Raw genomic sequence first — 27,017 nt, 5'->3', positions numbered from 1 at the left:
GGCACAGAGCCCAACTATGCATACAGTCACAAAGTTCTTCTGAAAAATTGGAGCGATCTGAATTCGGTTGGATGAATATGGGTGTGTGTGTGGAGACAATTCACCTCATTCACAACGTGACAGAACTTAACAATGCGCTGTTAGCGCGCAACAACGCGGAACACTATTCTTGACCGTGCGTAATGGTTCCTGATAATTCTCCAGCAACACGTGCCATTAATCGTAACGTGTGGTAACAGGTTGCAGCAGTTCCTGAGGACACCTGACGCCTCTGCCCCGAATAATCACATTCGTGATCAGCAGCCAAGAATGTGTACTTTGTGGCATTTATGACTTGTCACCGTTATGTGTAAACGCAGCATAAATTGCAGTTTTTGCTGGTGGGAGCATAAATACTGATGTGAATAGATTATGTGAAAATAGAATATAGATGAATATAAATATGTATACATGTTGGTAAAATTATTGCACAGGATAAATTGTACAGATGTGCGTGAAATAAAGCACAAAAGGTAGTGGTAGACATAGTTAACAGAGCAAAATCAGCAGGTGGTTATGGTGCTAATATAGGGCCCACATATCTGTACATAAAGTCCTAAAAATGTGGGATATTGTACACTTCCAATGTTAAAAAAAAATCATTCAAACAAATATTAAAACAAAGTATTAATTGAGTAACATCCCAATTAATACAAAGATGTTTAACCACAAGCAATTTGAAAACTGCAGCTCGCCTCTATTTATTATTTCCGTTAAAAACTGTCCTGTTTTATGTGACAGTGTTGAAGATACAGTAAGTCGACCCTCAGCTCGTCCTGTGAAACGGAAGGAGAGTAATTCCAATATTAAAGTGCCTCATGTGGTTTCAGAACATTATCTGTGATGGACACTGAGCTGAATCCCGTCTTGTTTCTTCATTCTGAAGGTTCTTTGTTGGAGGCTGACATGTAAACGCAACTCATCGTTCAGTCACCTTTTTAAAACCGCACTGAATCCTCACTTGACATCATCCTCTACTACTGTCAGTAGCCAGTCAGCGGCCAGATCGTCCTGGTTAAGACTGGCACTTTGTCAGAGTACACACCGTGTGTGTACATGTTCATGTGACTGGATCAAAGTGTAAACAGCTGATTTGGCCACCTGATTCCAATGTCACAAGGATGTTGCACTTACAGGTTTTGCCGTTGCTCTTCACCAGTGGTCCCTTGCCGTCAGCATACAGAGCCGTAACGCTGACGGAGTAGGGGGTGTCCGGGATCAGGTTATCTAGAAAACCGTTGTTAGTACTTGCTGGAACCAGCACCTGTATGGAGAAAAATCCAACGAAAATGTCAATGTCAACGTTACAGTTTTTACAGATTCAAATTAGTATCTTCATGCATTCCATGAAGATTTGGAAGCAACCGCGTACACAATGATCTCACTGCACATCCAGTTATTTCCCAGGCTGCCAAAGTCGTCCTGAAACACTAACACAAGTCACCAAACAAATCAGTCATTCACTAAGTGGATGGACTGATAAACAGCTTGAGTGAGGACGCGGCTGCAGAGTGCCTTTTTGGCGACTCTGAGATAGAGCAGATTAGAAGCCGGAGCTCAGGATCATCAGCATCACGGCGACCTCACAACACCAACCGTAAGGAACGTTCAGTGACATCAGACACACAGATGTGCGAGATTTCAGTCAGAGGTCAAACTCTTTGTGGGAAAACAAAGCCCCCTATTTGTCTTGCTACAATCCAGATTTCTGCACCGTTGCGTGAAATCAAAGCTGATGGAGAGACAGAAAAATCTGGCAAGTCATGATTTCCATATTTAAGTGTTTTAGCATAATTAGCGGTGTGCAAACATCTGTGCTGTGAATGCTGAGAGACTCAAGTATTAAAAATGAGCACCTGTTTGTTTCCATGAAATAGACTGACCCGGTGAAAGCTGTGACCCTGTGCTTGTTCCACTTTAATCAGATGGGAAGGAAAAAATGGAGATAAGACAGAGGAGAACAATGAGTTCACCCGATTTGATGCGCCATTCAATACTCACAGAATTCAGTGTTTCCACATAGACATCGTGATTTTCTTCAAAAGAAAAACAGTCGGTCTGTCTTTGGACTCAAGGAATATGGCTCATTGACGATTCAACTACATTTTAAAGTTGGAGGAAGTTTCAGGTGTTTCATATCTCCCTTTGGTTTCCATGTTAATTGGCGTTTGTTGAAACAGCGCCCACAGTGGCACTACGGTGCAGTTAATTACAGATGGTGGAACAACGATTTCTGACTGCTCATGTTTTCAGTGTCACATGACCAGTTAATAGTTTAATATTTCATCTACGACAGTGAGAAAACTAAAAAACAAAACAAAATGAGTTATAAAAGCCAGTTTGTCACAACCGCTGCATCTTTCCCGCCACACTCGTTTCAATTTCACATCGACTGCTCTGACACTGAATTGCTCCCATCATGCATTGTGCTTCTGAAGCCACAGACACTCACCCTCTCTCTCACTGTGACAGTAAACGTGCAGCTGCTAACTCACCGACTCAGCGGGTCTGACGCCATTCAGGGGGGCGTAAACCATGCGGTACTGCTGGACCTGGCCTGTGGCGGGCTCCCAGCGGACGTTCAGGCTGTTGGGAGTGGGGTTGTACACCTGGAGATTCCTGGGTGGTGTACGTGGCACTGCAAGGTCACAGAGGTCAACAGGAAGTGAAGTGAGGAAGGGTGCGGGGGAGCCATGTTGACACCCATCACTTAGCAACAGCAAAACAAGTGACTGTTTCCCGTAAAAAGTGGCGGCTGCCGAGTAAAAAACGAGACAGCAGAGGAGCGAAGGATGGAGTGGAGTTTGTTTCAGTTTTTCGGCTGCACTGGGACCCGGGACAGACTACATAATGAAGTCAAACACTGAGTGAAGCAAAAGACATTTTATTGTGTCTGCATGGAGAGAAGTAGCACACGTTTGGGTTCATGTAAAAGCCCTTAACTTCCTGTTTAAACAAAACCAGATGCTCTTATTCTGCTGGTATTTGAAACTTTAGCTCAATTAAAAAAAAAAAAAAAACTGCATGCAGTCAGTCAATGTAAGCTGAGAAGAATAAAAAAAACATAAGTTCTGAAACTCTCAGAGGATAAAGTCTGTCAGGATGTTTTTCCATTTGTCCTCCAAGACAAATTACCGTCTGTCCTCCAGAGAGATGATGTCATCTGTTAATCGCCTTATAGCTTTAAGAGCCACTGAATTACTGTCTTCATCTACACCTAATATCCATTTTCTGACACATTCCTTCTGGAGACGAACAGTGGAGCTGTTGAATAAGTGGACTTAGTCTCTGGACATGCAAAAAAAAAAAGAGGACATTACCATCAGCACACAGGCTCATATTCATCGAAGGAATGAGTCACTGAGAGCTGCACGTCACTGCTGGACAAGTCTAACCTGCCAACATAACATGTTCTGTAGACCATCCAGACCGCAGAGCCAACAGAGGTCAAAGGTTGTCCTCTTACCACGCAGCAGCCAGTAACACAAAACCGATCCACGGCGTCCCTCCAGGGTTAAACCCAGCTGGCTGTTTTTCAACGTGAGACATCAGAAACGTCTTCACAGACAAACACAGTGTCCCAGGTGAATGCGAAAGGTCAATGAAAAGCACAGTGCAGTCAGTCAAACTGCCCAACGCCTAAATCATCCAACGTCCCTCAGGGTGAAGTGACAAAACAGATGGAGACTGTTTCAACACGAACCGAAGAGACGTCCAAAAGGAGCAGTCACACAAAGCAACACCAATAAAAAGGTCATGGAACTAGAAATGAACAAACTCTCTGAGGGAGGGGATCTTTCACAAGGCAGGAACGAACCTTTCAGCTGAGGCCAACTGAAGCCCTGACAGTTTCTACTGAGGCCACCTGAAGCCCTGATTGTTTATAGTGAGGCCACGTGAATCACTGACAGTTTCTACTGAGGCTACCTGAAGTTCTGACAGTTTCTACTGAGGCCAAATGAAGGCCTGACAGTTTCTACTGAGACCACCTGAAGGCCTGACAGTTTCTACTGAGACCACCTGAAGGCCTGACAGTTTCTACTGAGACCAACTGAAGGTCTGACAGTTTCTACTGAGACCACCTGAAGGCCTGACAGTTTCTACTGAGACCAACTGAACGTCTGACAGTTTCTACTGAGACCACCTGAAGGCCTGACAGTTTCTACTGAGACCAACTGAAGGTCTGACAGTTTCTACTGAGACCATCTGAAGGCCTGACAGTTTCTACTGAGACCAACTGAAGGTCTGACAGTTTCTACTGAGACCACCTGAAGGCCTGACAGTTTCTACTGAGACCACCTGAAGTCCTGACAGTTTCTACTGAGACCAACTGAAGTCCTGACAGTTTCTACTGAGGCCACCTGAAGCCTTGACAGTTTCTACTGAGGCCATGTGAAGCCCTGATTGTTTATAGTGAGGCCACGTGAATCACTGACAGTTTCTACTGAGGCCACCTGAAGGCCTGACAGTTTCTATTGAGACCAACTGAAGGTCTGACAGTTTCTACTGAGACCACCTGAAGGCCTGACAGGTTCTACTGAGACCACCTGAAGGCCTGACAGTTTCTACTGAGACCAACTGAAGGTCTGACAGTTTCTACTGAGACCAACTGAAGGCCTGACAGTTTCTACTGAGACCAACTGAAGGTCTGACAGTTTCTACTGAGACCACCTGAAGGCCTGACAGTTTCTACTGAGGCCAGATGAAGGCCTGACAGTTTCTACTGAGATCAACTGAAGGCCTGACAGTTTCTACTGAGACCACCTGAAGTCCTGACAGTTTCTACTGAGACCACCTGAAGGCCTGACAGTTTCTACTGAGACCACCTGAAGGCCTGACAGTTTCTACTGAGACCAAATGAAGTCCTGGCAGTTTCTATTGAGACCACCTGAAGGCCTGACAGTTTCTACTGAGACCACCTGAAGGCCTGACAGTTTCTATTGAGACCACCTGAAGGCCTGACAGTTTCTACTGAGGCCAGATGAAGAATGAACAGTTTATACTGAGGCCAACTGCAGATTTGCCTGTTTCCAATTAGGCCAGTTGAAGTTCTGACAGCTGCTACTGAGGCCAGATAAAGCTACAGCATTTTATTCTGAAGTCAGCTGCAGTTTTGACAGTTTTTAATGAAACTAGTTCAGGTTCCGACAGTTTCCACTTAGACCAGTTGTAAGTTCTATTGAACTCAGTTGCAGTTTCACATGTTTCTACTCAAATCAGCTACAATGTTCTACTGTGTTTACTGACATTTGAGCCAAATGGTCACTGAAGCTTTAAGGACTTACAAGTTTTTCCATCATCTGACTGCCGCAGACCTTCTCCTTCTGGGTAAACTGGGACTACAGTCACTGTGTAGGGCGTGTCTGATAGCAGGTTCCTCAGCACAGTGCTCGTGGTCCCACCAGAGACCTGTTCCTGCTCACGCACAGAGGAAAAAAACTACTGAAGAGCCAAACTTAAGCCAATAAAATAAGGTTTACATGTACTGTATTTGAAACAGGAGCCATATGTGGCTTCAGAAAAGGGCATTCCTACAGAATTAGATACCTGTTCTCATATTCTGATAAAGTTCAAAATTCTTCAAGAAATTGGACATCGGGAATCATATTGCATCAAATATTTGTGTGAACAACTGAAAGCGTCGAGCCCAATGCTGCTGAATGGACAATAACGTATGATGAGGTCTCACCATGTCCTCTGCACCGCCGGTCTTGGGGACGTAAAAGAGGCGGTACTGCCGAACATTGCCCTCCGCTGGGTCCCAGCGCACCTTCAGGGAGCTGGTGGTGGGATCAGTGACCTGCAGGTTTTTCACACCGCCCAGGGCCTCTGTCAACACACCACAGAGCCATTAAGAGTCTGGACAGAAAGTGGTTTGAGTGTCCTCACTGGGTTAATTCTGACCTAGTCTGAAGACCAGATGTGTGAGGTTTACTGGTTCTGGGAAATTTAGTCATTCTGAACTGTCAGTCACAGAAAAAAACACAATCTCCTGACTTTCAAGCAGCTTTCTTTGATTATTTAGTTATTTAGCATTAGAGTCCTAAAATCACATGTTCTTCAAAACAATGAAAAACGTCACATAAGTTAAGAGTTTTCACATGGCAACTGTCAGTTTCAGGAATGGAAGATTCAGTTTTTAGACTGATTGATGGTTTACTGTCTGAAACGGACACTTTATGCAATTGGTGGACGATAAAACAAACTAAGATGAGTACTGGCAAAGCGCTTTGTGAGCCAGATGTGCTTACAGCTGTGCTAACGTGACCAAACTTACTGGTCTTTCCAATCTCCGACATGCGTTTCCCCTCTGCGTCGCTGTAGACAGGCACCAGTGTCACTCTGTACTTTGTGTCCGGCTTCAGGTCTCTCAGCACCGTGTTTGTCGACATTCCAGATTCCTGAGTCTATGAAGTATAAAACAAGACATCTGTAAATAAATTCCTCCATCTGAAAGCACGACTTTCTACATCATAGCTGGTTCAAACCTGGTACTTCATCAAAAGTCTGAACCACCACTTGGATACTTGCAACAACTTCCAAACCTCACGCTCCAGTCAGCTTCACACAAATCCAAACCAGGACTTGACATTAAGTCTGCCATGTGACCTAGTGATTGACACGACCACAACAACCCTCAGGTCCCATCATGTTTGTCAGAACAACCAGGTCGGGTCTGGGAGCTTGCACTGGTACCACACACCACAGCATCCACCCCACCACAGAACTACCTTGGGTCCTGGATGGCAGACAACTGATCCATCCCCACCTCTTGAATGTGGACATCAATCTGCCGCAGCCAGGAGAAACATGGGCATGTTCATGTCCTTCTCCAGCCACGAGGATCTGCAACACTAAGGCACCTGCATGCTGGATCGTGCACACAAATACACAACACATGGCCAAAATATCATAGCTGGTGTTTCCTCACAATGCAAGTTAACCTCTTCACCTGAGTCTCACTAAGTAATCCATCATTTTACACAGAGTTATTCCACCGGTACTCAAGGATCCTCCAAAGAGACCTAGCAGCAATGGCATCCAGTCATTACCTTAAGTCACCGATTAGCCTCTACATCTCACAACCATACCGTATGAAAGGAAGCACCAGAACCCTAAAGACTTCATTCTCCTGCAAAGATATCAGCATCGCCAAACACAACAAGAAGATACAGTGCATAGGACAGCTCACCTGAACCAAAGAAGCCTTTTGGATAAACAGCCAACCACTGGTTAGGTGAGGATTGAAGTGCTTTGGTCAGTCCTTAGGCAGACTTACGGTTTGTCCATCTATCTAACAGGGCAAAGGTGTGAAGTGCACATCCCCTTGATCTTGTCCAATTACTGGAGCACTCAGCAATGAGGCACCTGCATGTTCACCTCAAGAAAGACTGTATTAGTCACAGAGACTTGGTACCAAATTCATCTTCGTCATCTTTGGTCTGGCAGTGTGCACTGGTGCCACGTGTCACCACAAACACCACACAATGTTGCCGCCTTGGGTTGTTGTATTAGCTCGACAAAAATGGCTCATGTCTCACAACCGCACATTGGGCCTCATGTATCAATGTTGCGCACTTGTGGCGTAAATTTACGGCGTAAACTTGAAATACACCAAAGTCGCCGTGACATGTATCAAGCAGTGCACACCTGCCCATTTCTGGCGTACGCCTGACGTGATCTTGATAAATGCGGTGGGTGGAAACGATCGTAATTATAATAAACACGCCCATAAATATTCAGACTCTGCTTCAGACACACCCTCATTTTACGACATAGAAGCCGGAAAGACGGCAATGAAAAAGAACTCCACCAATCACGACGCGTGCCAATAGAGCGTCAAAAGCGGCTGTTGTATCAATTGTTTTGTAGTATATAATCAATAAAGTGTTACAGTGGTCCCTCATTAATCGCTGGAGTTACGTTCTAAAAAATAGCCCATAATACGCGAAACCGCGACGTAGTCAGCGTTATTTTTTACAATTATTATAGACGTTTCAAAGCTGTAAAACCCCTCACTACACAGTTTATACACTTTCTCAATCAGGCATGAACATTTTCTCACTTTTCTCTCGTGTGTAAACACTCTCAAAGTTCAAACCTTAGCAGGAAAATAATACCAAACTGTTTTCAGGCCCAAACATTTGTTTGAGAAATAAAAATAGAACGTTTTCCTATAAATAATTATGATGGCATTTAGAACTAACGAATTAATTTTAACGATCAATGAATGAGGTCGGACACATAAGAAATTATTAATAGTGACTGACCAGTATTTCACAGATAGGGCCTCTGCGTCCTGACGCTGCGCCTTTTCCCACTCACATCTCACTGCAGCAGGTGTCTGTGTCCGTGTGACAAACACAGTTACGAGTAGTTGTTGGCGCTCTTTTTTCTTCTGGGCAACAAGATTCTTATAAACAGATATGCAGAACACAGAACACTGTAAAAAAAAAAAAAAAGGCATGCAAAATTGGACTAAATACTCCGCGAGACTCAGAGGCCACGACAGGTGAACAGCGTTATAGCGAGGGACCATTGTATTCTCTTTTCACATGTCAATAATTCTTGACGTGGATATTTGCTCGCTCAATTAATAAGACACGCCTAATCTGTCAGATTTCTTTATTTTTTAAATGTATTTCTGTATTTATTTTATTGTGACAACCGAATGGAGACGACAAAACCTGGTTGTAGCACGAGCGAATTAAGGGAATGACGAAACTACAGTTGTTATTATCAATTTCATTGTCTAAAACGATCACACCACATAAAGTTAAGCTCAGCGCTGCTCTGGCTCCAGGCTCGACGTCTGGAGAAAAAGGCGAGCAGCGCTGTCTTTGCAGTCAGCGCTGTGGCCACGGATCGTGCTCCATAACAATCCCGGATTATTATGTAGTATAAATAGGAAAGTGTTATTTATGTAACATATGCATTGATTTGTATAATGGCACTGTTTATCATGTTGATCATCTTCATTTTTATGTGGATTCCAGCGCTGGTTCATTTTGGTGTATAATTTATGCCACCTCTCTGTTATATGGCTGGGGGGGCCTGGCTGCCTTTTTGTTTCTGTCCTTTGCTTCTCCTTCCAGGTGGTTTGCATTTGGAACTGAGTGGCTGTGTTGCTGAGTTTATCAGGACCTCACCCTGATCACCTGAGGCTGATCACCTGCGGCTCATCAGGACTCACAGCTGTGGTGCATCTGCATGGATTGGAACATGGTGGCATTTAAGACTGGAGTGCACAGTGTGTATTTTCCAGAGACTCGACCTTGTGACCAGACGGGTGAGATCGTTGTCTCGGGAGCCATCTCATCATCAATGGATGCAGAGAACGTCCAGGTTTGATGCACGGTCTGTGAAAGAGGAGGGGGTGAGGTCTCACGCTCGTCAGCACACTTCCTGAGGTACGTTAGATTTTGTGACTAACATTTATACAGTCAGTAAATGTGGTGTCCCTCACACCTTTATTATATTGAGCTGTATGTTAGTCATGTATCGACTTCCACTGCAGTGGAGTTTTGTGAACTGGATGTTCCATGCCTGCAGGTTGGGAAGTTGATTAGTAATCAAGCCAGGAAGTGTTTGCTGTTTGTACACCTTTAAGTGTTCTCTCTGTGTGTAGAGTGTGGACTCACATAATGGTTCCTTCTTTCACAGACTCGGTTTGTTGCGGCCACCTGGGTGTCGGCGGGGTCCTTGAGTCCGAACAGCTTCTGGCTCCGGACCGTTAGCGCTGCTGGGAGCGCACCACGCCAGACCGCACTTTGTTTTTTATGTATCACTGTTATGTATTAAATTCAGTTAGCCTTTGTACTGTGCTCTGCTTATTTCATACTGGGTCTTTCAAACGCTGGTCGGTTCTCCGAGCTGCGTCCGACACATAACACTCTCGACCTGGTGTATATTTTCAGCGCAGCGTACGCCAACGACCACATTGATAAATGCCAAGTAGCGCAGCCGTTTTGGTGTACACCCCATATACGCTCAAATATCGCTGTACGCAACGTTGATACATGAGGCCCATTAAGTCCAGAAACACCAGAACTCTGAAGACTTATCCCAGATAATAACTATTAAAGAGCCAATCTAGTCACTTTGAAATCATTCCTTCTTGGTGTCCCACCACAGAGTCTCAATTCTCTTCAAAGAAATATGACTGCAGAGTCTAAAAAGTGGTTTATATTCCATCAAATGCTTTGATCTGTAAAACCCGACAGTGAGAGCCACAATGTGCTCGGATTGTCTTGCAGTCCAACTCACTCAAAAATGAATAAACAAATTTAAAAAATGCCACATAACTGTGTGAATGCATGAATGAAACTCGAGGAAATGCTGCCGTCGTGACCACAAAGGATACACGGTTTCACTCAGACTGTATTCTGATATATGAATGAGGTACAGAAGGCTTACTACTTTCCATACATCTTGTCTTTCTAGATCAAGTATAAACACCACAATGCCCAGTTTCAGTAAACCGTACATTTCTTTGGGGTTTACCAAAAAATGACGTGATGGAAACTGCACTGCCTTAAACATCGGCAGTACAGAATGCTTTTTTTAAAAATTATAAATCCACATCTGCATTTGAATCTAGTATATCTTAAAGATGGGCAAACCCATGTTGAACGCAAAAACTAAATAAACACATTAGTTGGGTGTGAACCTACCATGAGCTCAGGACCTCCAGCAGCAGGGACGTAGATGATTCGGTACTGCCTCACGTCACCTTCAGCTGGTTCCCAGCGAACCCTGAGCGAATTGGTGGTAGGGTCTGTCACCCGGAGACCTTTCACCCCCCCAAGGGCTTCTGAAAGAGAGAAGACACATCGCCATGTGGGACCAGGACCAAATATCTGCTGTATGTGTTAGATTTTTCCTACACCAGATGGGTGGTGTCAAAGTCAAAGCAGGAATCTTTAAGGTTTCTGGTACTCTGCAATTTTCAAAAACATCTCTGTTGCTGCTTTTTGTCTCACATTCACACTGTATAAAGAAAAAACCTTGTCATTAAAAAAAAAATGAACAAAATAAGCGTTGCAAACAATGCTTAACAGTGGTTTAATCCTGCAGGGTGCTCCAGATGGGTGGGTTTACCACATCAGGAGGGTCCAGATGTATCAGTCGGGAAAGTTGCCGAAACTTTCTGGCATTCATTATGTTCTTTTGTGAGCCACAAACGTCCATATAAACAAGGACTTTTAGTCTCGAAGGACCTGCTGCTGATTCTTTTTTCATGTTTTAGCCCATCAATTACAAATTGAGTTTAAATGACTGGTAACCATTTTCTAACGATTACCATCTGTTTTCAGATCAACGTCTAACCTTTTTTAAGGCAGCCATTGAACTCAGTTCATCTTTTTCCTCTGAAAATCAAGTTTTAAACAGTCACAGTGTGGAGGATTTAGGGGCGTTTAAGAGCAGAAATAGAAAATAGTGCTCATAACAGTCCATTTGTGTATAAAATCACTTGCAACAATGACTCAATGTGTTCTCATAAGCTTAGAATGAGCTCCTCATATGTACATGGGAGTACGCCCCCTCATGGATGCCACCATGTTGCACCAACATGTTGGTACAGTAGCCCAAAAGGGATAAAGTTGTTCCATCTTGATGCAGTTTGCAGTGCAGTTGGGCGACATTGAATGGCTTCAGTCGGGTTTTGTCTCATAAAGGTTTTTGTTTGAACACAGCCGAGTCTTTGAAAGGCGTTTGAAAGGATTGACGTACTTGTCTTTCCCTTCTCAGACTGGCGTATCCCTTCCTCCTTTGGATAGACGGGAACAACAGACACGTTGTAAACCGTGTCGGTGTCCAGGTTCCTCAGCACGGTGCTGGTGGTCCCTCCTGACACCTCCTCCTGTCCAGAAAGAATGGAGGAGACAGTGAATGAATGAACTGAAGCTGTCACAACTGCATGACATCTAGAGGCTGGACTAGATGGCTAGTCTGCAGGCTAGATCAGCCCTACTAAGTGGTCAACAAATTTAGGGGATGTAAGTGTTCTGAAGAGTAAATGTTCTGTCAGTCATCTAAAATAACAGCCATATCAAGACATGGATGACTTTTGCACAAACCCGTGGGTTAAAGAAAAACTCAAAAGGAAACTAAAAGAAGAGCTCAGTGTGCAACATCTGCACCAGAAATGTTTGATTCACCAATTCCTGCAAATTCATTTATTGTGATTCCGTGATACTATAATTAATGCTCCGACGTCAGATTAACATTTACTAAAAAGCTAAACATTTATGACTTTGAGTTTGACTTTGCAAAATCAAATGTCAGGTGATACAGGACTTCATATCAGTGTTTAATAGGAACAAACTAGGTTGACAACAGTACCCCAGTACTCTACTGTGCTTGGGTGTAACAACCATAAAGACTCTACAAGTGCATCTTCTTGAGTGAATCCAAGAAAAACAACTGATCAAAACCAAAATTTGATCTTAAACTGTACTGTCAACGTCTGCGTGGTTCCTTGACAAACTATCTACGTGCCTCAAGATTAATTTAATCAGTGGAGAAGCTTTGCTGGTATATGACAGTTCCTACCATTCGTTCTTCTCCTTCGGGTTCCGCTGAGTAGAAGACCTTGTAGCTTCGGACGTTGCCCACAGCTGGATCCCAGCGAACCGTCAGAGTGTTGGTTGTTGGGTCGACCACCTTCAAGTTCTTAACTACACCCAAAGGATCTTTAAAACGAAGTTATAAGAAGTTTAATTTATCATTTCCCGATTGGTGAAAGGTGTCAAATGGTCAATAAACAACACGTGAAAAATAACCGACAGGTCAGATACACTCTTGGCGGATCAACACTGCTATAAATCCATCTGGACTCACTCGTCTTGCCGTTTTCTGACATCGTCTTGCCCTCCATCTCATGGTAGATGGGCACCACGCTGACTGTGTACTCTGTGTCAGGGTCCAGGGTCTTCAGGACAGTTGAGGTTGTGGATCCAGACACCTGGTCCTGGTTGAGGAAAGAAAAAAAATGACATCAGGCCTTTGTGCTGGTTAAATACTCAGAATTAGAGCGCATCGGAAAAAACAATATCCAAGAAGAAAGAGAGATTGGTGGATGGAAAAAAGGGTTTGGCAGCCACAGAAATACTCCCAGATGGGAAGATGTCCCGATTTAAACGTTCTTGGACACACTATCTGTCTGTGTGCAGCGCAGTGACATTTTGAGATAAAGGGGATTTAAGCAGAAAGCCTGCACCTCAAAAACAGTCCTGGTGCAGTCAGAGCCTTTGAGCAAAGCACAAAACTGGCATGAAGAACAATCAGCCTTCCTCTGTGTGCTGCTGAAAATATAAATTTCTTCTTTTACAGTATAATCTAATATTAAGTGAGGAAACCTGCCAACAGACTGGGAGCACTTCAACTGTTTCCAAAGCAAATCAACTTTCAGAATATTTCTTCAACTAAGTGACTCTCCGGGGAAATGAATGAACTGCATCCAGATATTGTTGTATTACGTTAAAGAAAAATTGTAAAGACAGAATGAAATTCATTTTTGATATGCATGAAACTGCAGTTTTACCCCCGAGATTTAAAAAAAATTGCCTTGAAAACAGCTGGAATCCTGTTACACTACGGGCAAGTTCAAGCCCATTTCAAGATTTAGTCAAACTGCCAAACAGCTACTTTCTTTATTAAGTCAGCCATCATGCAAAGAGAACACCTTCTTAGTAATTCTGCACCTTCGCAGCAAGTTAATTATAGTTAGCAGGTTATCAAAGGTAGAAACCACATATACCCACAGACACTGATGGCATGCATCCTAAAAATGAAGACGGTACAATAAGAGTGCGTAACTGCACCGCAACGACAATGGCCAAACAATATCTCCTCCAACCAACAGAGGGCGCCACTTGAAATTTTTTAAATCAGTGGATTTACAATACAGCGTGCGTGCCGTATTCCGTGTCAACACTGAGATTAGTGTGGACGGCACAGATGACAACCAGGGAGAGCAACGAATAGGAATAACAAATGGGAATAACACAGAGCCAGTTCACAAATAAAAACAATCAGAATTTAACAAAAAAGCATGAAATAATTTACTGGAATCACAGATGTGTCTCTGTTACATTTTCCCTACAACATATTGCAACATTGTGGATGACTCCGTATCGACAGTTTCCCATAATGCTGTGCGCAATGTGGCTTATCTCTACCAACCAGTGGGTGGCGCTTTGCATTATTAAACCCATCAATTTAAGACAGATTTGGATGGTGATGAAAATTTGCAACATCATTTTTGAACCAAAACCAATTTTTCCAAACAATTTCAGCATCACCAAAGTTTTTTTTTCCTTTTTTTTTTTTTTTTTTTGTAGTTTTGGTATAGGAATATAGGTGATCACATGACCACCACTCAACCTCTGGAGGTACACAGAGGTTACATTAATCCTTCTTTATTTGGCAGACGGAAAACAAAACAAAACAAAAATCAGTTCAGGTCTCTGAGAAACAGTCGGTTTGTGTGACTCTTGCTTTCAATCAAAAGCTGCTGTGTGGCCTGATGTGGCCCTGCCTTCCTCCGACAGACTGTATGGGTGTGGCATACACAGCACGCTGAAGTCCGTATATGGACTTCCTGAACATATGTCACAGACGTTTCAGTCAGAAATTTTGCACATAGCAGGAGACTTGCAGGACTTTGTGGATGTTCATCATTGCTAACGTAAACATTATGGAATTGGACAAATCAGATTACAAACAGACTTTGCACTGTACAACACTTTAAATGATCTATTTTGGGTGAAAATACGTGGAAGTGATGACAGAGTTCTGGATTCATTTGTGCCGGCTGTGTTCACAGAGACAGTTTACCATATCCTGCTCGCCTCCGGCCGCCGGCACCCAGGTCACGATGTATTCCCGTACATTTCCCTCAGCGGGATCCCAGCGGACATTCAGGGTGCTGGATGTGGGATCAGTCACCTGAAGGTTCCTCACAAATCCCAGTGGGCCTGAGGCAGAAAGACAGGTATTTGGTGTCCAGGCAGGACTCCGTTCCTCTGCTTTTATTAAAACTGCAGCTGTGGGACGGTATTCACTTTAAAACCGCTCCAACAACTGAAGATTAAAATCTGTAAAACATAACTATCAGCAGTGATGGATTTAAAGACCACAGACGTGCACTCACGTGTCTTTCCGGTGTCAGACAGGCTCGGCCCGTCGCCCTCTGCATAGACAGGAACCACGGTGACGGTGTAGCGGGTGTCTGGTGACAGCTTTTCCAGAATGGTCCTGGTTGTGCTCTCTGACACTTGTTCCTGTGAGGAAACCTGAAGTAAACTCAGTTGCCCTTAACAAAAACTTTAAACTCCACTCTTCTGAAGCCCTGACCCTGTGAACTTTGACCTGCAGAAGGTGAAAGGACACATTCTGCTGTCATTGATCAGCAGGATTCCAGAGTAACTCATTGCAGCTCATTCTGGAATTACTGCTTGCTAACTTGTTCATAGAGCAAACCTGGTATTGTAGCCACAATGCTGTCAAAATGGTCCACATATACTTTATTCTCCTCTCATTTTGCTTCCTGAAGGTTTTTTTTTTTTTTTTTTTTAAATCAGCAATGTTTATCATGACCACTGCCAAACTGTGAGCCAACTTGAGTCATATTTTGCTCACGTCCAGCTCCACGTTGTGGAATGCTGCAGTGTGCCGCCATTCCTTGGTAGAGCCCATGAAGATATGCAACAATTTGTGAAATGTTCAAAAGATTTCTGGCCGTCACATGTGCACTCACATTGGGTGTGTGGACATTTTCACATCCAGGTCCTGGTTTTTGTTTCTGTTTGGTTATTGTTCACTACATTTCCCCTCCGTGTTTTCCACTTACAAGGTGAACTGTTGTTTTTGGGTTCTGCCTTTTTCCCTCTGACCAATATTGTGGTTTGTCTGTTTGGATTTAACTTCCTCTCATTCTCCTCTAGTTCTCCTGCATCCTTCCTTGTGTCAGTATATCTTCCTCCCCACCTCCTTTGTTCTCTCTTCTTCTTTTTTCTGATTATTTTAGGTTGAAGCACATGGAGCAATGTACTGGTGTCTCTTCAGTTTTATGTTCGGTTTAATATTAGTTCTTCGTGATTCTGCTCTTTTGTTGCAATCTCCTGTCACAGTTTCTTCTTGTTTAAATCCTCTCCAGTTCTGCCATTAACAGACAAGCATCCTTAGGGGGCGTCTCTGTCCATCTATCCTCTGCCACCCCACGTTCTCGCCATGTTCTCAGTGTTTCCCAGTGAGTCTTATCTCCAGTGTTCCAATGTGAACATCATAGTGTTCCAGTTAGTTCTGTGTTTAGACCTGTGCTATGTATTTTGACCTCTTTGCCGAATGCCTCAAGGACACTGTTGCCAATTTTGGACTGCCATTATGATACTGATCTTTTGTCTGGAAAATTGTTCATGCTCCAGCTGTGTCCTTAAAAGACTGTTGCTATTATTGTTTGTTATTTTATAGTTTTGACCTTTTATCTTGACCTCTGTTGATCCACCATGTTTCAGAAATCATGAGATCATCAAACTCAAGACCATGTGACTACAGAGTGGTCAGGGTACTTTTTGAACCAAACGTACAGGAACCATCACGAACTACACTCCGTAACAGTTTGGCTTCTAGAGCTTGACAATTTTTGAAAGTAGTGATCCTGCTTAAGCTTAGGAGAGGAAACTGAATGAATGAATGAATGAATTCATGGGATGAATATCTGTCCATTATTTTCACACAGGTTCTTTTATTAAATTAAAAATCTAAACAGTAAAGAATGAGAGGATTTTACCACAATCTCAGATCCTCCATCCGTAGGGAAGTAGATCACTTTGTAACCTTGAACGTTGCCGCCAGCTGGATTCCATGTGACTGTGAGAGTGGTGATGGTCGGGTTGCTCACCTTCATGGTGGCGACTCCACTCAAAGGCACTACGAGTGGAAATACAGACATGAGACTTTTTCATGTTCTCATACAAAGCACTTTATGAAGTAATGACAATTTGTCAGCTCAAATCTTACGTGTCTTTCCATTTTCTGATTGCCGTTTTCCCTCCCTTGCAGGGTAAACCGGTAACACAGACACCGTGTAAGGCGTGTCAGGCGTCAAGTTCCTGAGGATGATGGAAGTTGTCCCTGCAGGAACTTGCTCCTGTTTACCAAGAGATGAAAAAAATGTTATTTTGGATTTTTCTTTCTTTTTCCATTTCTAAGTTGTGCACAGGGAGATGAGGTTTGTGGTATTCACGATGACATGTCTCAAGATTATAGTCCATAACCTTCTGCTACCCTGAAAAACACTTTAAAGAAAATCCTTCCAACAGTGCAGGTTAACGATGACTTATATAACCACGTGGCCATGCGGCATATCAAAAGAAACACTTTTATCTCTGTGGAAACTTCATAAACCTGGTCTTCGGTGTCAGACTTGCTTATTGTCTCCTCTACACAGACCCTGACTACAGACAATTAAGAATGTGGCTACCTGGTGGACTAATACAGAGTAATATTCTCTTTGCATTTCAGTCAAAGTAGTGTCGTGTCACAGCTCTTCACCTACTGCAGTATTCTGTCAACTTTGCTATATTAGTGATATGAGGGATGACTAAGCAAATTAAACTGCTCCCACCAAGTGCCAGACTTCTGGTTGCAATCCAGTTCAAAACACAAGCACATTAAGTAGGACACAGGCACAGAAACCTGCTTAAATGCCACGTAAAATACTACAACCCCTGGCAAAAATTATGGAATCACCGGCCTCAGAGGATGTTCATTCAGTTGTTTAATTTTGTAGAAAAAAAGCAGATCACAGACATGACACAAAACTAAAGTCATTTCAAATGGCAACTTTCTGGCTTTAAGAAACACTATAAGAAATCAAGAAAAAAAGATTGTGGCAGTCAGTAACGGTTATTTTTTTAGACCAAGCAGAGGAAAAAAATATGGAATCACTCAATTCTGAGGAAAAAATTATGGAATCACCCTGTAAATTTTCATCCCCCAAATTAACACCTGCATCAAATCAGATCTGCTCATTGACATTGACCCTATGTGTCTTTTTGCAAGGAATGTTTTTGCAGTTTTTGCTCTATGGCAAGATGCATTATCATCTTGAAAAATGATTTCATCATCCCCAAACATCCTTTCAATTGTCCAAAATATCAACATAAACTTGTGCATTTATTGATGATGTAATGACAGCCATCTCCCCAGTGCCTTTACCTGACATGCAGCCCCATATCATCAATGACTGTGGAAATTTCCATGTTCTCTTCAGGCAGTCATCTTTATAAATCTCATTGGAACGGCACCAAACAAAAGTTCCAGCATCATCACCTTGCCCAATGCAGATTCGAGATTCATCACTGAATATGACTTTCATCCAGTCATCCACAGTCCACAATTGCTTTTCCTTAGCCCATTGTAACCTTGTTTTTTTCTGTTTAGGTGTTAATGATGCCTTTCGTTTAGCTTTTCTGTATGTAAATCCCATTTCCTTTAGGCGGTTTCTTACAGTTCGGTCACAGACGTTGACTCCAGTTTCCTCCCATTCGTTCCTCATTTGTTTTGTTGTACATTTTTCGATTTTTGAGACATATTGCTTTAAGTTTTCTGTCTTGACGCTTTGATGTCTTCCTTGGTCTACCAGTATGTTTGCCTTTAACAACCTTCCCATGTTGTTTGTATTTGGTCCAGAGTTTAGACACAGCTGACTGTGAACAACCAACATCTTTTGCAACATTGCGTGATGATTTACTCTCTTTTAAGAGTTTGATAATCCTCTCCTTTGTTTCAATTGACATCTCTCGTGTTGGAGCCATGATTCATGTCAGTCCACTTGGTGCAACAGCTCTCCAAGGTGTGTTCACTCCTTTTTAGATGCAGACTAACAAGCAGATCTGATATGATGCAGGTGTTAGTTTTGGGGATGAAAATTTACAGGGTGATTCTATAATTTTTTCCTCAGAATTGAGTGATTCCATATTTTTTTTCCTCTGCTTGGTCTAAAAAAGTAACCGTTACTGACTGCCACAATCTTTTTTTCTTGATTTCTTATAGTGTTTGTTAAAGCCAGAAAGTTGCCATTTGAAATGACTTTAGTTTTGTGTCATGTCTGTGATCTGCTTTTTTTTCTACAAAATTAAACAACTGAATGAACATCCTCCGAGGCCGGTGATTCCATAATTTTTGCCAGGGGTTGTATATGCCAAATATAGAATAGTACTAGTATTTGATTGTTAAGTTTTTATTTTAGTGTCATGCAGGACAAATAACTGCATTTTCAGAATTGTTATATTGACAGTATTTTCCTACGCGTTCTTTTGCCAGATGTTCTTTGGGATTTAGTCTCAGGGTCTGCAGCATCACCTGGGCTGTCAATTAAACTGTCGCATTTGAAATATTGGGTATTAAATAAAAATACCGAATCCCTCCTGGGGACCTTGGCAGCTCATGAAATTTCCTAAACTGCATCCAGAGAGTCTCACCATCTCCTCTTGTCCACCAGCAGTGGGCACAAAGAAGACCTTGTAGAGCCGGACGGCTCCATCAGCCGGTTCCCAGCCCACATTCAGAGAGGTCATGGTTGGGTCAGTCACCCTCAGGTTCTTCACTCCTCCTAGTGCTCCTGAACAACAACAACAAAAAAAGATGGTTTACACACTCAATTTTCATACTTTTTTTTCCAAATTATATGGTTTTCTAGAAGGTTGTCAACAGTCATCACTGCTGAGAAGTTTTTTTTTATTTGAGACGAAACACAAAACTGCAAATGTAAGCGATTTTATTTCCCACGTGAGACATGGCATGTTAATACCACACAACTTTATTAAACTGTGAAAGACTCAGGAATGTCTTGATATAAATTAATAAAATTGGGTGTATATCAGGAGGAAGCAGGATGACAAACTGATGTTATAAATGAACAGATTTTCATGACGCTTGGTGAAAATGTTGATTTTAACATTGCAAAATGGGACATAATGGCTGCTGGTAGAGACATGGACTCAAAGGTTTCAACCCTTGTAATATGTCCATTTCTTAAGATAATCCTAATATACTGCTGGTGACCAACCTACAGGCCAGCGTTGAGTAAGAGAAGAACATTCTAACAAAACAAGACAGACAGAGCTCCATCCCTGCTGACTGAGTTGTAACCTTCAGACTTACTTGTCTTTCCATTTTCAGACATGGTCTTTCCATCTCCCTCAGCGTAGACCGGAACCAGGGACACAGTGTACAGGGTGTCAGGCTGTAGACCTCGCAGGATGGTGTTGGTTGTGCCCGGCGACACTTGTTCCTGATGGTTACAGAAAGTGACTCAGATCAGCTGCTTCAAAACCCAGTGAGCACACACAAACACGCAACTGCAGAAAAAAACAATCACTGAGACGACTTTGAAACAAATAAATCTTGGAGAGGGCTTATCTTTGGCCATAAATGCAAAGTCTATGAATGTTGAACGAAATTCCCACACAGACTATTGGAGCTCATATTTTGGGGTGAAAGTGAGTAAATTCATGGACAGTGACAAACTGGTTCAGAACCTGACTTTGAGACTAAGACCATGCTATTGTATTTATGTTGAATAATATGTATTATGATATTGATCTAGAAACAACCAGTGCATTAAAAACAAACAAAATCTATTCCTGGATAAATGAAGGGAGAAGGTTTCGACACAGTGCGTTAGCTCGAAGAATCCAGGATGCGTTTCCTACCAGTCCTACCATGCTCTCGGGTCCTCCAGCGGCGGGAGCGTAAACAACTTTGTACTCTCTCACTCGGCCCTCGGCGGGCTCCCAGCGCACGTTCAGGGTGGTTATGGTCGGGTTCAAGACCTGCAGATTCTTCACTCCACCCAGAGGCTCTGACAGGACAAAGTCTCCATTAGCACACGAAGGACATTATTCAGTGAATTTACTGCTACGCTCAGATCTGGGACTTAAGTCAAGATATTTTATAGAATACAGCTCAATCTACCACTTGCTGACTTTCTTATTACCCCATCTTACTTCCTGCCTCTCTCCCTTCCTTCATTCCTCACCTTTTCCCAATCTTATGTCCTTTTCATAATTTGGTTTGCTTCTTTCCTCCTCTCGTTTTCTAATCTGCTCTCTCTCGCTTAACTGCATTTTAATCCCCGTTTCCTGTTCTTACTGTAGTCTTTATCCTTTCTTCCCTCCCCTTCCTTTTCAATTGTCATTTCCTTTCCTCTTTATTACTTTATTCTGTGCCATCTTAATTCCTAATTTCCACACTTGTCTTCTTTTACAAACTTTTCTTCACTTTTCTCTCCTGCCTGAGTTTCCTTCCCTCAGCTGTCCTGCAGAGTTTTTTTTTTCCTACTCTGGACACGTTGGACACTTGCTTGTTTTTCCTTGACCAGAGATGTCTTTGCTGATGCTGGTGGGATAGACAGCGGCCACACTGACGGAGTACGGCGTGTCGGGTTGCAGATTCTGCAGAATCGTTGTGGTCTTCTTTGTCTCCATCTGTTCCCAGGACAAAGGTCAACATTTAGACTCACCTTCAATGCCTCAGTTAAGACAAAAATGTGCTTTTGTCAGTGCTAAAGAACATTTCCTCAAAACAATCAAAGGTCCAGTTAGAGTTTATGGAGTCATGAGGTCAATAGACGGAGATATCTTGTGATGCTGATTCCTTTGCAGTAGAACAGTCTTTCAGATGCTGGTGGTTCCTGTCTGTCTGAATGGTGGTTTGACTTGGATAGTAACTAGTGCCAAAGGTGACAACAGATCTCTTTGTGCTAAGTCTCTCCAGAGATACCTTGGGTACCACTAGGATGACTTTGCATCATGACTTTGCATTGTGAGGAAACATCAGCTACAAGGTTTTTTTTTTTCAAGACATCCAGTCTTCTTCTCATCTGTTGCCTTCGGTCACTGGTTAGCATCCATCTCTTACAACCACATAGTAAGACGGAGAACACCAGATGACATGACCTTCGTTTTCCTGTAAAGGTATCCACATCGCCAAACACATCTGACCTCATAGCTTCCTGCTTCCTGAACCCATAAGCCAAACATTGAGGCATGAACCCCACTGCAGAGATAGACTCCCAGACTCTTTACTCAGCTTCTGGAATCAGGGCGTCCATTGATTCAACAAAGACGACAGCATCACCTGTAAAGTCAAAGTCAGTCAACCTTTCCTTACTAACAAGGCAACATGTAGATGGGCTCCAAGAGCTAACCCATCACCCAGTCCATTAGCCAAAGTAAGCACCAAAACACAACCCTGTCAAATGCCAGAATTCACTGGGGAGAAGTCAGAGATTGTCTCCTCTCTGCTCCACACTCACAGTGCCAATGTGCAGGCAGGCTATGATGCAACTTACGGGGAATTCACAAATTCTCTGAATGTCCCACAAACACACCCAGTCACTGAAGACTGCAAAAATCAACACAGGCTGCAAAAAAAAATAAAAAAATAAAAAAAAAGCCAAAATCCATAAATCCATTCAATGACTACTTGCAGAGACAGGATGTGATTGATGGGCATGAAACCAGAACATCTGTAACCAATAAGCAGCAACCAGGTGGCACTGAATATGACTGAGAATGACCCCTGAAAATACTTTGTCACAAAGAGCAGTGTGAAAGAGCACGGAGTTCTTGGAATCTGAAACCCAGAGATGTCCAACATCCAGGCAGGAGATTCAGTACTATACAACTGCTGAAAGTAGCCCTACCAAAGGAACAGTACAGCACAATCATCTCTCAGGAGTCAGCACCGTGCTGTCACTTGTCAGTCTGTGGAATAAGATATAAGTTTGAAGGAATTCGGCATTCCAGTAACTCTGGTGGCAGGCCGAGTGTCACTAGACCACAGATGAGGTGTAACATACTCACACGTTCATCAAAACAACATATGACTCCTTGTCTACCCTCATTCCCATCATAGCCAGATTCCTCTAGACCACCTGGGAATGCCACAAAGCAGTGAAATATGAATGGATGACAGCTAGAGTGCCTTCTGCGAGTAAAAAAAACTCCTCTGATGTACGCTGGTGATTCCAGCTTTCATGATCTAATCAAGAAAGAACTCCCACATTCCATTCAGTCATTTGTTATGTCCATGTTTACAAGTCAACCACCCAGACTGCACAAAACAGTCAGACCTTGAAGTCTAGGCAGATTATGTCTGGGACACTGACTAGAACACAGTCTGTGGGAAGCAGCAACAAGTCTGGGGTGACAGTTCACAAGCTAAGCACTTTAGATCCTACAGTTCTGCATCTTCCCACAAGAACATTCACAAAATGCACCATCGTTACTGGAGCGCAAAACGTCCAGCGTTGCTCCCACAGTGCCTGTGGTTGAATGCAGTCATCTATGGTAATATAAGATAAAAACAAACAAACAAACAAACCAAAATGTAAAGATATCAATTTACATGATAAATGTATTAAATAAGAACCAGCAAAACTCATAAAATCAGTCAGATGAGAATCCAGGTGTTAGGGGTTTGAAAATGACAGGTTAGTGTGGATGTGATGCAAAAACACTGCAGAAAGACAGTTATAGTCATTTTAAGACAGGCTGAGGACACAAAACTATTTTACACCAACAATGCACCCGAGTTGGAACAGACTCCAAGCAGGACTCTGGGGAGTCCGACGCCAACACTGAATGAATGCTGGTGAAAACGTTAAGCCTGTGACTATGATATGAAAGGAAGGCATCAACACTAAGACACTGGAGATCTTCTCTTTCTAACTGTGTGTATATGTGCAATGAGGTTCTCCTTTGGTGAAGCAGTATAGCTGAATGATTAAAGTCTGATGATAACAGTAGCTTTCCAGCCATTTCCATACTATCATGAATCCTTTCTTCACGTTTGGACGGAAGGAAGTCCGTCCCTCTGTTGATATGAGTGATGTGGAGAAGAAGAATAACAGATGCTCTCGGCCTCCTGCTGAATCCATCTGCAGTTATGAGGGGATCAGAGCTCTATTAAACACATTTGTACCGCTGACATCATCCTCCAACACTGACACTTTATTTGGGGGAACACTGTCATAACATCTCAGAGACACTGGAATTCTTCTCATACAGGCCACAGCTTACTTTCAACTTATTTCCAGCACGAATCACCGGCGAGTCATCGTGCAGGAATGCCAGCTTTCAGGCCAACCGCAGGAAGCCTCCAAATACACAATCGTACCGCGGGATGCTGTCAGGAACCGCAAAGAAATGATGGAGCACCAACAAATGGCTGCAAGTTTTTCCTCTGGAGGCGCTGGCAGAGTTTTAGTGAAGCCCATCCGGATGTTCTTCCCCAGAAAGACAAGACCAAATCAAAACCCAACAACAAATGAATCAAGTCACATCTTGTCTCCACATGGAGGCAATTTAATTATTTAAAGAGATACTGAGAGAATAAAAGCGTTACATCTAAGGTCTATTTTCTCCAGCACAGTATTTCAGTACTACCTAAATTATCTAGTATTATGTACTTGTCCAAACACTCAAGAGTGACAATAGTTTCAAGAAATCAGACTTTATTTTGAGCAGCGTTTGCCTGTTTGTTCCCCAACTCCTCCCACGTCCTTTGGTCAATTTCCAGTGAACTTGATATGTGGATGATGGTCAACCACAAAGTTGACCTCAAAGGGTTTGTTTGGAGAAAGTTCAGTGTCATTGGGGTCAAAGGCCAAATTTCTACATTTCACACAGATGTCTAACAAACTTGGCACACACATGGGGGTGGGGTGTGGAAGGTGCAAGATCAAATTTGCCAAAATTCAGTGGTGCCAATGTCAATAAAGGTTGACTCTGAAACATAGGTCACTGGTTAGCATCCAAACCACATAACCATACAGGAAGTACCACGTACCAAGACACTGAAGACTTGGACCGTAAAGATAGACATCACCAAACACCTCTGATCTGAGGACTCATGACTCTGTGAGCCCTTCATGGGTGTCCCTCAATTTCAATGACTGAGGACCCAGAGACATTATCCTCACTGCTCCACCACTTCAACACTTCCACCACACACAGATGTACACCAAGTCCACGAAGTCACTGAAAGCCTGGCTATTAGTCATAGCTACCAAAGACCACCAAACATCAGATGCTCCCTATCTTCACTACAACTCCAGTCAGCTTCGTCCCAGTGCACACAGCTGTGGAACAGTGACCCAGTTCATCGTAAATCACTTTGTACTACAAACACAAAAAGATAAACCAGCTGCTACAGGACCCTAAAATGTTCTCATATCAGGTGTGAAAACAAGAACGGTTTTTGTAATGTTGTCAGACTTTTGCTCAGCATCCAAACGCTCAGTTTGTGAGCGTAAAGGAGCAATAACACGCCACATACAAAGAGGTACGATCAGTAAGTACGAACAGTTTGTGCTTGGTAGCACATTGGACTAAATGCCTAAGATCTCCTTAGAGATTGTCCAGCCATGAGGTGGACACATAATATGACATAATTCCCGTCTACCTTTTGGCAGTGTTACGGCTGAATATTGTGTGGCCGGCCTCCATGATAGACCTCAAAGGAATTCAAAGTTTGAACCGCTTTCAGACAACATAAAAGTATAACTCAGAACCTGACGTTCAGGGCTCTGAGCGTCTTCGCCTGCATTGTTTTAAACTCATGCGTTCCTTCCAGACATCGTGAAAGCGTTTCCCAGGAGGGGGATCAAACCCAGCAGCCGATAATTGATTTGTTTCTATATGTGCACTGGGACTCATAGTGCAAACTCTTCTGGAACATTTCAACAGAACTGTTGGAAGCACTCCCTACAAAAAACAGCACAACCGTCTTCTCCACACCCTCATTACAGCAACACAAAGCCCCATATATGGAGGAAAACACCCCCAAAGGAGTTATTACGCGATACCCAAGGTGCTTTTACAGCCATGTGCTGAAGGAACGGAGGGAACTCCATCTGCTAACCCTCAAATCTGCAAAACAATCCATGAAACGGAGCCAATTTGGGTGTAAAAACTCACACAAACGTGATAAATCTCTTATTGTTCAAATGTCGGTGGAGCAGGAACAGCTTTAGTCTCCTGATGGAATAAAGAAACAACTATTTACCGCCTTCTTATTTTTACAGCTGAAAAATTAACAGCGTTGCAATTTGATGAGCCAAGTGTTTTTGTTTGATAATCGTGTTAGCTGTAAACTAACTGTTCTCATTACAATTTCATAATACAAATGATTAATTCCAAGAGTTTTGATCCATTTTGGACTAAATTTTGGACCCATTCTAGGGTGGACGTTTGAGTATCAGCCAAGGGATCAAATCAAATATTCAAGATGCCATCCAAAATGGCTGCAAAAGTTACTTCGGCCCCATATAAAAGACTTCATTCCCCCAAAAAATTCCATGAGAGGAAAGTTTTAAGTCTCAATACATTTGCAATTTGATGTGTCAAATGAACCTTTTTCACTACAATGTCCCCAAAACATAACAAAAAAACATTAATTAATTAATAAGAACAGAACATAATATTTAGGGGGCTCATACTGACTTGAACCTAAATATGAAATTTAAAAATACATGAATTAAATACGATCCCGCCAGTCTGCTCTGTGTCAGCCTGATCCCGTCAGATCTCAGAAGCTAAGCAGTGCAGGATCTGGTTAGTACTTGGATGGGAGACCTCTTCGGAACACCAGCGGCTGTGTGTGTTTCTCCAGGTAAAACTGGAGTTGCGTCAGGAAGGGCATCCAGTGTAAAACCTGTGCCAAATACTGATGTGGATCTGGCTGTATCCACTGTGGGGACCCCAAACAATACAGGAGCAGCCGAATGGACAACAACAAAATATGAATTAAAGACGATAGAAGGGTTTCGTGTGTGTCAGTGATAAAGTGGTTCCATTTTGGACAAAACATCACTCAGTCACAAAGAATTCATTGTCATGACTCTGTGTTAATCATGGAAGGCACGGGTGTCAGCCTCTCTCTCATTTTGATTTGAGGTTTTG

The 27,017-nt window shown here is 42.8% G+C and overlaps 1 protein-coding gene across 4 annotated transcripts in view; it reads right to left on the bottom strand.

The window, feature by feature from the left end:
* Positions 1–27,017, bottom strand: part of col12a1b (collagen, type XII, alpha 1b) — a 140,193-nt gene that overhangs the window by 53,227 nt on the left and 59,949 nt on the right. For 3 of the 4 annotated variants that reach the window (XM_034162513.1, XM_034162510.1, XM_034162512.1), the window contains 17 exons: positions 21,413–21,536; positions 20,763–20,911; positions 20,212–20,341; positions 19,530–19,669; positions 17,065–17,194; positions 16,835–16,974; positions 15,197–15,326; positions 14,881–15,020; positions 12,883–13,012; positions 12,595–12,734; positions 11,773–11,902; positions 10,713–10,852; positions 6,317–6,446; positions 5,729–5,868; positions 5,325–5,454; positions 2,535–2,677; positions 1,174–1,303 (listed from right to left, as the gene is read on the bottom strand). In XM_034162513.1, the coding sequence (XP_034018404.1) occupies positions 1,174–1,303; positions 2,535–2,677; positions 5,325–5,454; positions 5,729–5,868; positions 6,317–6,446; positions 10,713–10,852; positions 11,773–11,902; positions 12,595–12,734; positions 12,883–13,012; positions 14,881–15,020; positions 15,197–15,326; positions 16,835–16,974; positions 17,065–17,194; positions 19,530–19,669; positions 20,212–20,341; positions 20,763–20,911; positions 21,413–21,536 (2,296 nt within the window). The remainder of the gene's footprint in view (positions 1–1,173; positions 1,304–2,534; positions 2,678–5,324; positions 5,455–5,728; positions 5,869–6,316; positions 6,447–10,712; positions 10,853–11,772; positions 11,903–12,594; positions 12,735–12,882; positions 13,013–14,880; positions 15,021–15,196; positions 15,327–16,834; positions 16,975–17,064; positions 17,195–19,529; positions 19,670–20,211; positions 20,342–20,762; positions 20,912–21,412; positions 21,537–27,017) is intronic. The other variant, XM_034162511.1, reaches the window with a different exon arrangement.

The sequence above is a fragment of the Thalassophryne amazonica genome, chromosome 21 (genome assembly GCF_902500255.1).
Source record: "Thalassophryne amazonica chromosome 21, fThaAma1.1, whole genome shotgun sequence".
NCBI lineage: Eukaryota > Metazoa > Chordata > Actinopteri > Batrachoidiformes > Batrachoididae > Thalassophryne > Thalassophryne amazonica.
Note: the sequence above shows the minus strand (reverse complement) of the source record. Positions and strands in the feature narration are given on the sequence as shown.